We start from the raw sequence: 12,887 nt of genomic DNA, 5'->3' as shown, positions 1-12,887 counted from the left end.
CACATCATTCTTGTCTTAATATTCTAAGAAGTAAGGAGGGAGGCAGTAAGTAAGTCTGATAACTGAACTTTCAGTGTGGAATTCCTTGCTCTCCATTGGGCCTTCGCTAGGTTTCAGTAATCACTGCTCAGGCTAGTCCCGGAGCCTTGCTTTTGCTCACACTTGTACACAGTTCTAGGAGGGGTTGTTGCCAAAGCTATCATGTGATTTACTGACCCTCCACTGGGACAAGGGGGAACAGATACTACTTTGTGATTTTATTATAAGGAGGCTGGGTTAGCATTTCTAGGTGAAACAAGCCACTATACCTAGTTCAAAGATCTGAAGAGGGAGGTTAAGAAACCCTGAGTGTGGGGTGTAAGGATTATTCTGTCCCGGGGCTGTACAGACGTCGTCTGAGGCAGGGAGCAGGAGAAGAAAGGACACATTGTGACCCACTTCCAACACCTCCTGTGTGTAGAGGCGGAAGTTCCTTGCCTGCAGAGGGACACGCGCGGAGGAAAAGTAAGAGAGTTACAACATGGCACTTACATAAACAACACCAAACCGGCATAAAACATCTAACAAAATTACACAGCTTCAAGCTTGGAATTTTTATACAACATAAATATTAGGGTTCAGCCCATTTAATAATGCTATATAAAATCAAGATTTAAGGCAGTAATGTTCCACATAAACTCTGAAAACAACATTTATGCTTCTTATAAAAGCAGAAAATGATTGCATTCTGTGGTCTTTTCAAAATGATGAATATAATTACATGAAGCAACAAAAATGGATTGAATTAAAAATCCACTAGTTTCAATTTAAGTTGGTTAAGGGGGAAAAATGTAGTTTCTGGCCAAGGACTGAGAAAAATTTACAAGTATTAAAAAAAATGTTGTATGCACTGTTATGCAGTTAAACAGCCTTCTCCCAACATGTATGTATAGCCCGAGTCACCAGTGAAATACGAGCTGCTTCAAACCTGCTAGGTCCAAGAAACCCTTTAATAGAGCCTACTGTCACAGGGAGAGCTGCTGTGTTCTTACTTTTTCTCCCTGTGAGCACGGGGCCACCCCATCAACAACCCAGTGGCTCCCCTCGCACCTTTAGCATCTCTTGCAATTTCGTCTCCGTCAGCGTTGGCTGTTTTGGACTGGCTGTGAAGTATAGACTTAAAATCGGCAGAACCCTAACAGAAGGACCCTTCTGGAATTTCTGACTTATCCCCCTGCCTTTGTGTGGCCAATTCATAGCTCTTTCTCTTATTAAAAGAGAACAGGTCCACGCGGTAATGATCTTCCCAAGGCAGGATACACTTGGTTCTCTGGGGATCTGTGTTCGTGTTGTGGTGCCAGGCACCGGGATGATGAAGAAAGGCACAGCAGACCGCCCCACCCTTGAACTCAGCATGCTGCTAGCTTGTATTAAACTACTGGACAGAGCACAACACATCTTTACTCCTCATATGCTCACAGTTTCCCTTGAAGTTCTGACTTGCGGAGGAGAGATTTGCATCTTTTGGTTTAGGTGATGATTTTGTTAATAACAGACGACATGAAATCAATTGGCCATTGTTCTAAATCCCATAGTTATCCTTTTGCTCTTAAGGCATTTGTGTATCTAACTATGCCGCTTTCATTTAGGCATGAGTATATGTATATATCCTCATGTTCCATGCTGTTCTGAAGCCGAATCTTGCTAACTTTCAGGGTAGGTTAGAGGGTGTTTCTTTGCTTGGTCAAAGTACACCATAGTGGGGTCTGGAAACATTGAAAGAGGTCGATATGAAGGAACAAGAGGAAAGGAGCTGGAGCACAGCCTGGGTCTAGTTGTAGGCATTAAACTCAAAACATGCATGTATAGGCAGAGTGGTATTTAAATAAACGACAATAAACATACGTACATATATATGCCTCTTAAGTAGGTTTTATGATATAACTCAGTTTCCATGAACCATAAAATGTAGATAACTATGGGAAAGCCTTGTACCTGGTGGAGAGGTATATTGGTCTGCTTCAGGAGAGCCTTCACTGCCATCTGGAGCTCAGAGAAGAACAATTGCACGGGGCAGTCAGCGGTATGATCCACACTTTCCATAGATTCCGAGCCAGAAAGCTTTTGGATCCACTCCCACTCCTCTCTGTATGTTGAGTCAAGTTGAAATTAGAAATAAAAGAAAAGTTCGGAATACAGCTCAGAACTTTCTTGGGGTCCAGAGCCCCAACGATCGGTTCTTGGTAGTTAAAATGCAAGGCTATTTATGAAACTTGAACCGTTTGCTACCTAAGTGGCGTTCACAGGGCCTCTTTCTGATTTCAGCTTAGTTCACCCATCAAAGCACCTGCCCCTCTGAAGAGTAGATCAAAATGGCTTGTGTGAATCAGCCTTGGAGACTGAAGCTCTCAGGTGTTGCTTCAGTTCCTGACTGTCCTTGTTTTCCTGCCTCTGTAAACCCCGAGAGTCTCCGTTTTACCACAGGGGCATCTACTGGTTAATTCCACAGCTGGCTAATCACAGGACCCCAATCCCACACAGGCAACAAACCACACGGCCCATTTCAGCCCCGGCCTGTTGTCATCATGCTGGCTGTTTGGGTTTCGTTCCCTTTCCAAAAGCTCGAGGAGAATCACAAACAGGAACAGCAGACAATTCAAATAAAAGGAACCAGGGGACACACATCACTGCATCCTTCCTCCTCCCAAACCAGTCATCTGTGGCTTCATTCTGCACGCTCTATAGTTCTTCCTAATGAATGTTTCCAACTGTCAAGCAGAAGGCAAGAAGAAAGAATGGTGGTGGGGGGAAAGAACGTCTGGTTGGTCCCCCAAAAGCCACGCTTTGAAAAGGGCTCAAAAAGATAAAGGTAAGTGCCTCTGGCAACACTGTTTCCACAGGTATTTTGCCCAAGTCTCTAAACATATCCTCCTTCTAGCTCTGCAGGGAGCAGTGATGGGCCCTCAAGAGCTGCCTAGGCCATAAAGGAAAGCCTTCCTCTTCGTGGTGGAAGGCTCTCACCAAAGGGTCATTACAGCCTGGGCTCCAGTCTCTGGGTCAGAAACCAAGCTGACCGTGCTGGAGGAAGTTCATTAAAAAAAGAAAAAGAAAAAGAAAAAGAAAAAAGGCAGCAAAGCAAGAGAAACAAACAAGTCAATCACCAACCCCACGCTCTCTTCTTTAACCACTCTCTTAGAAAAGTTTCTGTTTTTAAGAGATCTGTTTCATTTCAAGCCTCATACTGGACAAGACTATGGAAAAATCTATCATTTGTTCCAATGAGAGAGAGAAAAAAAAATCAAACTTAAGTCCTATTGCAATTTGGACATACTTTTAGCTTCACAACGAATTGAAATCCTTGAGGGCCTACTTGGGAATGATTTCCCCTTTCCCATCACTGATACATAACTAGATGAGAGGTTTATGATTAGCACAATATACACAGACTCCAAAGGACACTAAAATGGGGTCTGGAACCAAATTAGAAAATCGCCAGTAAGAACCACACTGCCACTAACTTGTCAGTGTGGGCTCTGAAGGGGGGTGGGTGGGTGGATAGAAACTGCAGAATGAAGGCTGGGGCAATCTTTTGTATAAGTGAGTCTGGGTCCTTGGAAAGGGAAAGTCTGTGGTATAATTACTAAAAGATGGCGACTAAGACTTTTATGACACAAATCCAGAAACAGATGGAAAGGACCATTGCCCAGTCGACTCACAAATGGGCCCTGCTGTCTTCTGAAAAAGACTCTGAAGATACTAGATGTTGATTGTTGAAATGGCCGCCAGAGGGCAGACTTAAAGTCCATGTGCAATTGATAACTGGAAGAAGGGGCCTTGCCCCTCAAGCATCTTCTCCATTGCCATCAGTAGGGCTTATGCAATCCAGTGAGACAGTGTACTTACTAAAGTCTTGCCATGCCGGAGACCAAATTTCAAAGGGCCATGTTTGTTTTTGTTAAGCAAATACATATTTGTACAAAAAAAAAAAATTGAGAGTTTAGTTTGCATTCTGTGAAACCCAAAGAAATCTGGAGACTTTTGCTTTTATTATTATGTATTCCTTCTTTTCCTTCATTGTTAATGTTGAGCCCAATTCAGTTCATTACAGCAGATGAACGAGACGCCTGCCATTATGGTTAGTGATAAAGTTGAGCCCGATTACCAAAATAGGCAGCTCTCCCAAAACTAACAAAGTCAGTCACCAAAGGAAGCCAAACCAAAGAAGAAATTTCTGGAAGTTTGGGCCTTGTTACTTCTTTCTTTCCCTAGGGAATTGTCAGACATGTAAAAAACATAAGAAAGTCCGAAAGCTAGGGAGTTGGGAAGAGGGTCCTGTGAAAGTGGGTGGGGCTTTTTTAGATCAGGGAGGAGCCGTAGTTCCACTAGACGCCATTGTCTTCGGTGATATCAAAAACGCGAAACACGGAGAGCACAACTATTTCCAACAGTGAAAAAGGACGGTGGGAACACTGTGCAAAGATAAGTCTTTGTTGAGAAACCGGAAGAGCGTTGCTGGTTGCATGAAGCAGAAGGGACCGTGAAGGTGAGGGGCCTCCCTTGAATGACTTTGCTCCTCCCAGCTGCCCTTATCCCAGATGCTAGGGCTCCATCATGCTGCAGATCATCTCCCCAGAGATGCTCCACTGGTTTATCTCTCACTCGACTTTCCTTTGGACACATTAGACCAAAGAAAATCTCAACTTTGGACCACTTACTTGGAGATGTTATTGTTTTCACGGATCTTCACGTGGCAGAGAATGTTGGGCAGCTTTTGGGTTACGAGCACTTTGATCTGATCCACAGAGCTACACAGCTTCAGGTAACCTAGATACAGCCCAGGGGAGAGACGCTGATGACTCCTTTTGTGATAGGAGAGTATATCCTGGAGAGCAAAGAGAGAAAAAGATGAAACCAGACTGTCACCTCACAAGGCTGTCTCACAACCTGTTCTTCAAGGAACCTCAGGCACAGCCATGAGTAGCAGGGAGGTGTTAAGGTTACAGCTAGTTTTATCTGCAGGAAAACACCTTCTCCAAGTCAGGTAATCAATCTTTAATATATGTTTTGAATGTTTTCTTTTTTCTCGGATTTCTTTGCCAAGGCTAAGTTTGTGAATAGGCTGCTGCTGGGGAGGCAGATGATAAAGAGAATTTTTTTCTACCAGTGTGCAATCTATCCTTGGAGGGCTTATAGCTTAGCTGTGGGGAAATGAACATTTGTCTGTGTAAATGCTGAAATAAAACACATTATTCTTCATTTCAGGATAATTAAGGTAGGAAAGTCTAAAGAAAACCATTGAAAAAAAGAATCTACTAGTAGAAAGCAAAATGTTTGATTCTTTATCTCAAAAATGAAAACAACTTAGCACCAAGTGGTTCATTTAATTTTTTCAACTATTAATAGTTAGGTTGCATTTGTAGTTCCATACTAATTCCAAGAGTGGAGAAAGAATGAGTCAAGCATTGGTTCCTTTGGATGAATATTTTAGACCCCATTGTATGGTAGCTGATGACACTTTTCATATTTGACTGTCCTGGGGTCATTATGAAATAAAAGCAGGTTTTACACAGTATTTGAAGTCTTTGTATTCTTTTCCCGAGACTTTTAAAATGTTGCTAAGCAAGCCATGGCCTTAAGGAGCTCTTGTTCATTTATGCCCTTCAGTCATTCGCTGTCCTACCATGTCTGGATTCTCAGTGCTCAATGGCTTTGCAAAGAAGTTGATTGAGTCTCCTTACTAATCAGCTTCAAAAATTTATTCTACTTCATCTTTTACGAGACTAAAACATTGTCTGAGCGACTTTGCATTATGTTGTCATAACAAACGTCCCGCAACCTTCGAAGGCTGAATGAAGTTGTTGCTATGGCTGGGTGTGCCAAGTTAAGCACAATTATATGGTTGAATGGGATTTTGTTTACTGTAATCAGTTCTCAGGGAATTTTGTGGGTTCTGACTTTTGTCTCTCTGCATAGCTGCGGATGCTCAGCTAGCTGACAACCGATATTCTCCCCTTCCCCTCTCCCTCTGTCAGTAGATTTATCTATGAACTGCCTTTGAGTAGTAGAGCTTTGGGGAAAAAAAAAGGGGGGAGAAAGTTATGTCACATAACTGATTATAGAGAAAGGTTTTTGTAGACTGCATTTAATCTGGCTTTCAGAAAGGATGTATGACCACAAAAACAATGCTAAGTAAATGAGAGGACAGATATGCTAATTAGCCCGATTTCATTATTTCCCATTGTATACATATATAAAAACATCACCTCGTACTCAGTGCATGGTTATAATTATAACTTTCCAATTAAAACAATGTTAAAAAAGATGAATAAAATTTTTAGGAGAGCAAAATAAAAGGAACCAATTTTTACTGCTAACTGTAGGGAAGACAAGAATTAAAACCAAAGTAGACACCTGAACCTGCACAGAAATCTTGGTGAAAGAGGAAGGAATGAGGCTCCCTGGACAGATGCTCTCTGAAGAAATGGCTTCCCCCCTGTGGAATTCTCTGTCTGTGGTGCACTCTGTTTCCCATGCTCTCTCCTGTCCATGCACGCGCTGAATACCTTTGAGGTGCTCGACACTAAAGGGAACTCTTGGCCCTCAGGAAAACATGCTGTGGTGGTTCCTCCATGGACACCCAGAAAGAAAGGCAAGCGAATAGACCATCACACTGGGCCCGCTTCAGTTTTGGTAACAGGGCAGCGGAGGCATTCCATAAACTTGGCTTACACATTTTTTTCTTTTCTGTTTTTCTTTTTGTGCCTTCAGGAGTTAAACCCAGATCCTCCTACATACTAGGGTGCTCTGCCACTGAATTACACCCAGCTCCTTTGTTTTCTTCTTGAACTAGACAATGAAATTAACGATAAGGCTGGGTTTTTTTTTTTTTAAAAAAAATGCTTTCTGCCAGAAATATTTGTGTGTAAATTAATATACAAGGTGGATGTCAGATCCTCTAGGACAGAATCACAGTTGAGAGACAAGCACATAAGGAAGGGTGTTCAGCAGGACAAAGTCTAAATAACTTTCAAAAGGCAGTTGACAAAAACAAAATAAAAATAACATCTTACAATCAAGAAGGATACTTATTAATACAGGGTGGGTGAGTCTGGTCTTGGTAGTTTTTCCCATGTCTCTTCCAAACAGATCATAGGTAAGTTCGGCCACAGTTAGTATTTTGGGAAATTAATGATGTCAAAGGGTGATAAATGGTTAATGTGAGAAGGAAAAATAGAAGTATTCAGATCAGCTGAGTTCGATGATATGTTCCCTAGGGGTGCAAGAAGATGTGGCTGTAGACCCACAGGTCATTATCTCTGAGAGCGCACGGAGAACTGAAAAAGTCCCTAAAGACTAGGAAAGGACAAATATGCCTATCTTTGCAACAGAAATAGAAGAACACGGATGTCTCTTGTAATTAAAGACCTTCAAGTTATTGATCTTTGGGGGAAAATGAGGAAGCACCATCACACATTTGCCGCTAGCTAGGTAACCCCAGGGCACCGAAGAGCAGTCAGTGTGGTTCTGCGAAAAGAAAGTCATATAGACATTTCATTTCTAATAGCAACAAAATAGGGGTCACAGAGCAGGGGGAAATCTCCAGTGTAATCTCTTTCACTAGATAACGGGGGAAGAGCAGAGTCTTGACCAAATTGCCTTAACAAGCCGAACAACTGGGTGGAATATTTGTGGATAATGAAGATGGGATGGGAATGAAGGAGAGATTGAGTGATAGCCCAGCAGGGACTGGTCCCGAGGGCCAGTATTTTCAGCTCACTTATTGACATTCTGGACAAAGCAAATCAAGAATGTGCATATCTAATTTGTAGGTCCAAAGTTTGGTGTGGTTTCGATTTTCTGGAAAACAGCAATAAAGTTATGAATGACCCAGTACGTTGGAAACATAAGCCTATCATAATTCGGGTTGAAATGTAATAAGAAAATGTTCTTGTAAAGACTCAAACCCAACGGTACAAATATAGGATGGGTAAGGGTGTTAGAGAAAAACATGTGGGGGTCAGAAGTGACCACAAGCAGAATGCCAGTTGGGAACAAACTGTGGTTACACACAAACCGGCACCACTCTGGGGTGGAGTCCTTCGCTCTTTCGTTCAATTTTTAAAAAGAATGTTACTGAACACTTGCTATGTATTTTTGTGTCTTTACATAGTCATTTATCCGTTATTAGTCAGAATGTTTTTGGAGCCTGCAAAACGAATTGGAAGAGAAAGCTGTCTCATTCACATAATCTAAAGTACTAGACAGACCTCCAAGACCAAAGTGAACGCCTATCACCCCAGTTAACCCCTACCCTGCATTTCCAGGCTCAGCTTTTCATCATTACTGTCCTTTGGGGTCCCCTGTCTCTAGACATGATTAATCGCTTTTCCCTCCCCAGCACCGCCCTGATGGCTGTCTCCTGGTTTCTGTTTATGTGGTGCTGAGGATGGCATCTCAGGCCGGGGCATGCGGAGGAAGCCCCCTACCACTGAACTGTATCCTCAGGCTCCTCTTTTACTTTGGTTTCTAGATCGGTGCTCAGTAACTTGCTTAGGCTGGCTTTGAACTCACTGTAACCCACATATGTCTTGAACTTGCGATCTTCCTGCCTCAGCCACAGTAGCCTTGCAGGTCCAGCCCCCGGGTCTAGCTCTTTTAGGGGACACCTACCGACGTGTCAGGGATCATGCGAGGTTGTTGGCGGCCTTGAGATGAGTAACACGTGGCTTCTCCTTTGTGGAACACGCGTGGCAGTGTGAGGGAGAAAGCTGTGAGCCAGTTTTTCTAACCAGCCTAAGAAAGTCCACATGAAGACTGCGCTAGGCCTGGGTGAGCTCAGGAGAGGCCAAAGCTGCCCTTCCAGCTGCTGCCTCAGTGCTTTGCTTTGGGCTTTCTCGTTTAATCCTCCCACCTCCCTTCTCTGGCTCTTTTCTTCCCATAGGATAAACTTAGCCTCCCCCATGGCTCAGCGCAATGCCACCTCTTCGGCAATGCCTTCCCTGATACGTCTAGGCAGAATTAGTAGCTGCTTTGTGCGGGCTCCCATAGTGCAGTGTTTGTGTGGCTATCGGGCTCTGGTGTAATTCTGCCTGGTAGTACCTTGATTTGTTTACAGTTCTGTCTCCCTCCCTTGACTGAACTCCTTGAGAGCAAGGGCCTTGACTTGCTCAGTTGATTTTCCTATGGCACCTCAAAGGGAGCCTGGCACCTAGTTGATGTTGCAAAAACATGTCTGTGAAGGATGGATGTGGGGGAGGGAGGTCTGGGCCTGGGTCTTGCTGGTATGGGGTCTGAGAGTCCTCTCCCCAGCCTGTCCTCACTGGCCAGTTCTCTTAAGGGCCTGCCAAAGGACCAAAAGGCAGCTGCTTTTCCAGGAAGTAGAGGACTTTTACTTTGTTGAGTAAGGCGTGGAAGCCAAGGCATGGAGGGCAGGGGTCACAAAGGAGTGACTGGTGGTCACTGCGGGTCCAGGACTAATTTGACCAGAATTTTCTAAATTGTTTTATGGCTTTTTAAAAATAGAGAAGCCTTACTCTAAATTCTGCATTTCCAACTTCTTTCTTAAAAGGAGAACATGTTTTAATAATGGTGTTCGTGCACCACGGTGGGGTAGCGCTGGCTGGGGGTTGCCCTCTTTGTATAGAAGGATGTCTATAGATTAGTGTAGTCTCTATTACTTTCACCATTTCTTTTACACTGAGGGTAACTCATAGATTTGTTCTTCATAAAACATTTAATTCAGTGGTGTTTAGCATATTGACAAGGTTTATAACAGTTAGTACTAACATCCAGGCCTTTTAAATCACCCTGAAAAGCAGCCTTGCATTCACAGCCATTGTCCCCAGTCTTTCTGCCCCTGTCCCCAGGCAGTCTGTCTCATTAATCTTGCTTGTCATAGATAGAGCATATGAATGGAGTCCTACAATCTGTGATATTTTCTATCTGGCTTCTTTTGCTTAGTGTGATGTTCTCAAGGCTCATGGAGGCCGTAACATGGATCATTCTTCATTCACTGATCTGGCTGACTAATTTTCCACCACATGGGCTGTATTTTCTTTTCACCTACTTCGTAGCTATTAGAGATTGGAGGTTGTTTCTATCCTTTGGTGCTTATGGATAGTGCTTATAGCTTATACCCACATGGGTGAACTCAGTTGCTTCTTACTTCTATCCCAGCTAGTTCGCTTCCACTGGTAGTTGTGATTCTTTTTGATAATTGTGCTAGATATTGTGGGAGGGGGGAATAGGAATATACAAGTAGGACAGCAGAAAAGGCACAAGAGGTATGTGCACTGAGCATCTAACGGTGAGAAGCAATGCCTAAAGAGAGGAAGCAGAAAGCAAAGTGGTCAAGTTTCCATAAGATAGCCTGAGAAGAAAGGAGGCAGAGAGCATGGGTAGTCATGCAGTGGAGTGGGAAGGGCTCCAGGCTAGGTATCAGGGTGTGGGTCTATCCCTTGTTTTGGGGTCATGTGACATTGGCAGGCTATTTCCTTGAAATGTGTATCTTCATATATGGCCTGAACACAGAATTATTTAGCCTTACTGGTCTTTCATGAGAACCCGATGATAACCTAGATGTGGCAGCTGTGAATAATATAGTACACATGTGTGAGATTAATGCACTCAGATAACTTCCCACTCAAGATGTCCACTCCCTGGAGGGACTCCTGGAGGTCATAGTTAGAGTAAGCATTATCCATGGGCAGCCTTCTTGTTGGAAGGACCCTCACTGCCACTCAGTTCGCTTAGCAGGATGCTATTGTTCATAACACTTCTTTTACTTCCCAAGCAAACAGGAGGATTTTTCTCTCCTAGATACACGAGAAAGACCAATTTAGAAGGCCTGGGACTTGAGAAGGTTGGGGGATTTGAAGAGTTGGGTTTCGAAGCTCACTTGGGTTCCCAGGGATTAATAAATTAGTTATGGGCTAAGATGCTGTTGAAGCCTTTGCCTGTTTTGAATATCCAGTTGTGAACTGTATAGGTTTAGTATGGCATTTCTTAATTTTTAAGAGAAGGTAGATGGCGCGATGGAGCCCCGCAAGGGATGACTGGTCAGGAGCAGAGGTCTCCACAGGAAGGTGGAGGAGCTGGATTGGAAGCGGTCTGAGGGGAAACCTAGTATTGCTTTGGTTTTCTTACGTGGAGAAGTACTAGGAATTGTGAACATTTGCTATGTGATCCTCCTGATGCTGATGTGCTGGTTTGTCTCACCTTCATCAGAACCCTATGAGGTGCGGTTTCCTGCAGAAGAGCAGACGAAGGGTTGAAAAATAACTCCCTTCGGCCACAAAACTGAAGGAATGGAATAGCAACAATACCCAGTCACCCTAGTTTCAAAGGGATACAGATCCCAGCCACACTAGCTATTCGTGTTCACCTTCAATAGCTGACTTACTTTCACCCCCGAGGGGTGCCTAATACAAGAATGAGTCTGGTCACCACTTGCCCTGGCCCAAACCAGGACAAAGTTCCACATGGCAAAGGTAACCTTAATGGTCAAGGCCAATAGCTCTGGATTTGATTTGGTAGAGCTGACAGAGTGTGGGTGCATGTGTGAAGAGGGTGGGGGCGGGGAACGCAGACACGCTCATGGCTCCCCTCTTCACCTTTTATAAGCAAGTGCTAAAAGAAACATTTAAGAAATTGAGTTTTTACAGGGTGACTAATACACTAATCCCCTATAGGGATAAACTGGGGCCTGGGCTACCTTTGCTCCTAGAAACACAGGCCCCAGCATGATATAATACCTGGTTTCTCCTAGACTTATTACATTAAAAATGTGTTACAGGTGCAGAAAAATTCCAATCTGGTGAAAGGTTGTTAGAGAAGGAGACCAAAAATAGAGGCAGGATCAAGTTTCCACACAGATCCAAGTGGAAAATTCACCCCCGCTGACTGGCGCATTCCTGCTTGATGTCATTCCCACCAAACCCTCTCCCTTCTCTCTCCCCCCCATCTCTCTCCCACCTCCCAAGCAGGTCTTGGGCTGGATAGGAAATGGAGAGCAAGACTCAGGGTTGGTAGCCAAACACTGAAGACTGGAGACATAATTCTATCAGGAGCAGGCTTCGCCAACTCAACATGAAGGTTGAACTAGACTTTGGTGGTCCTAAGATGGCTAGACATGTTGCAATAAGGATCCTCACTCTCCTCTCTCAAAGCCTGGGGCCCATAAGGCATCTATCCCCATATGGGTCTGTGTGGAGCTCTCCTTCCCTCTTACTGAGACTGGACAGATTTGTGGCTATACATCCCATCGTGGCTCAGTACAGATGCTGCTCCTAGCTTCTCTACCTAATTCTACCTGATGAATTCTATACACTCAGTGGATTTAATAAAAAATGAAAGAAAAAGATGCAGCTTGAAGTTCATGTCACATGCGAGTCTGTGCGCCACGTGGGTAGCCAGACCTATGGCTAGTGCTGTCATCTAGCCCGGGTCTGCATGTGAGCTGCTCTGGCTTGAAGTTTGGTGATTACTGGGAGCTCTTGTCTTCCACCTTCACTACAATCCTAAGTCAGTATTTACCAAGTCTCCCTCTTGTATTGCGGAATGTAACTGACAGCTGAAAGAACCGCCCCTCCCCCCCAAAATCAGGTGATCTTGAATTGAACTCTCAGTTTTGGCATTTTGTCGCTATGTGGCTAGGGCCACATTCTGTGGCCTTCATCCCCTGAGCCTAATGCGGTGTCTGGCCCCTTCTTTCAGAAAAAGAAGTTAGGGCTGGTGTGATGGCTGAGCGGGAGAAGGTGCTCGCCTCCCAGCCTGGGGTCAATCCTGGGACCCTCAAGGTAGAAGGAGGGAGGCAATCCTTGCAAGTTGTCCTCTGACCTCCACATGGGCACTGTGGCATACTCCCTCTCCCTAATAAAGGGATGCTGCAGAGAAAAAGCACAAACTTT

General features: G+C 44.1%; 1 protein-coding gene across 1 annotated transcript in view; it reads right to left on the bottom strand.

Annotated features, from left to right (window-relative positions):
- Ankfn1 (ankyrin repeat and fibronectin type III domain containing 1) overlaps positions 1 to 12,887 on the bottom strand; it is a 146,762-nt gene that overhangs the window by 31,115 nt on the left and 102,760 nt on the right. The window contains exons 13-15 of the mRNA XM_038328646.1: positions 4,695 to 4,861; positions 1,975 to 2,125; positions 309 to 477 (exon numbers count right to left, since the gene is read on the bottom strand). Coding sequence (XP_038184574.1) covers positions 309 to 477; positions 1,975 to 2,125; positions 4,695 to 4,861 — 487 coding nt within the window. The remainder of the gene's footprint in view (positions 1 to 308; positions 478 to 1,974; positions 2,126 to 4,694; positions 4,862 to 12,887) is intronic.

Source organism: Arvicola amphibius, chromosome 4 (genome assembly GCF_903992535.2).
Source record: "Arvicola amphibius chromosome 4, mArvAmp1.2, whole genome shotgun sequence".
NCBI classification, from domain to species: domain Eukaryota; kingdom Metazoa; phylum Chordata; class Mammalia; order Rodentia; family Cricetidae; genus Arvicola; species Arvicola amphibius.
The sequence above is the reverse complement of the archived record's forward strand: the minus strand, read 5'-3'. Positions and strand labels throughout refer to the sequence as shown.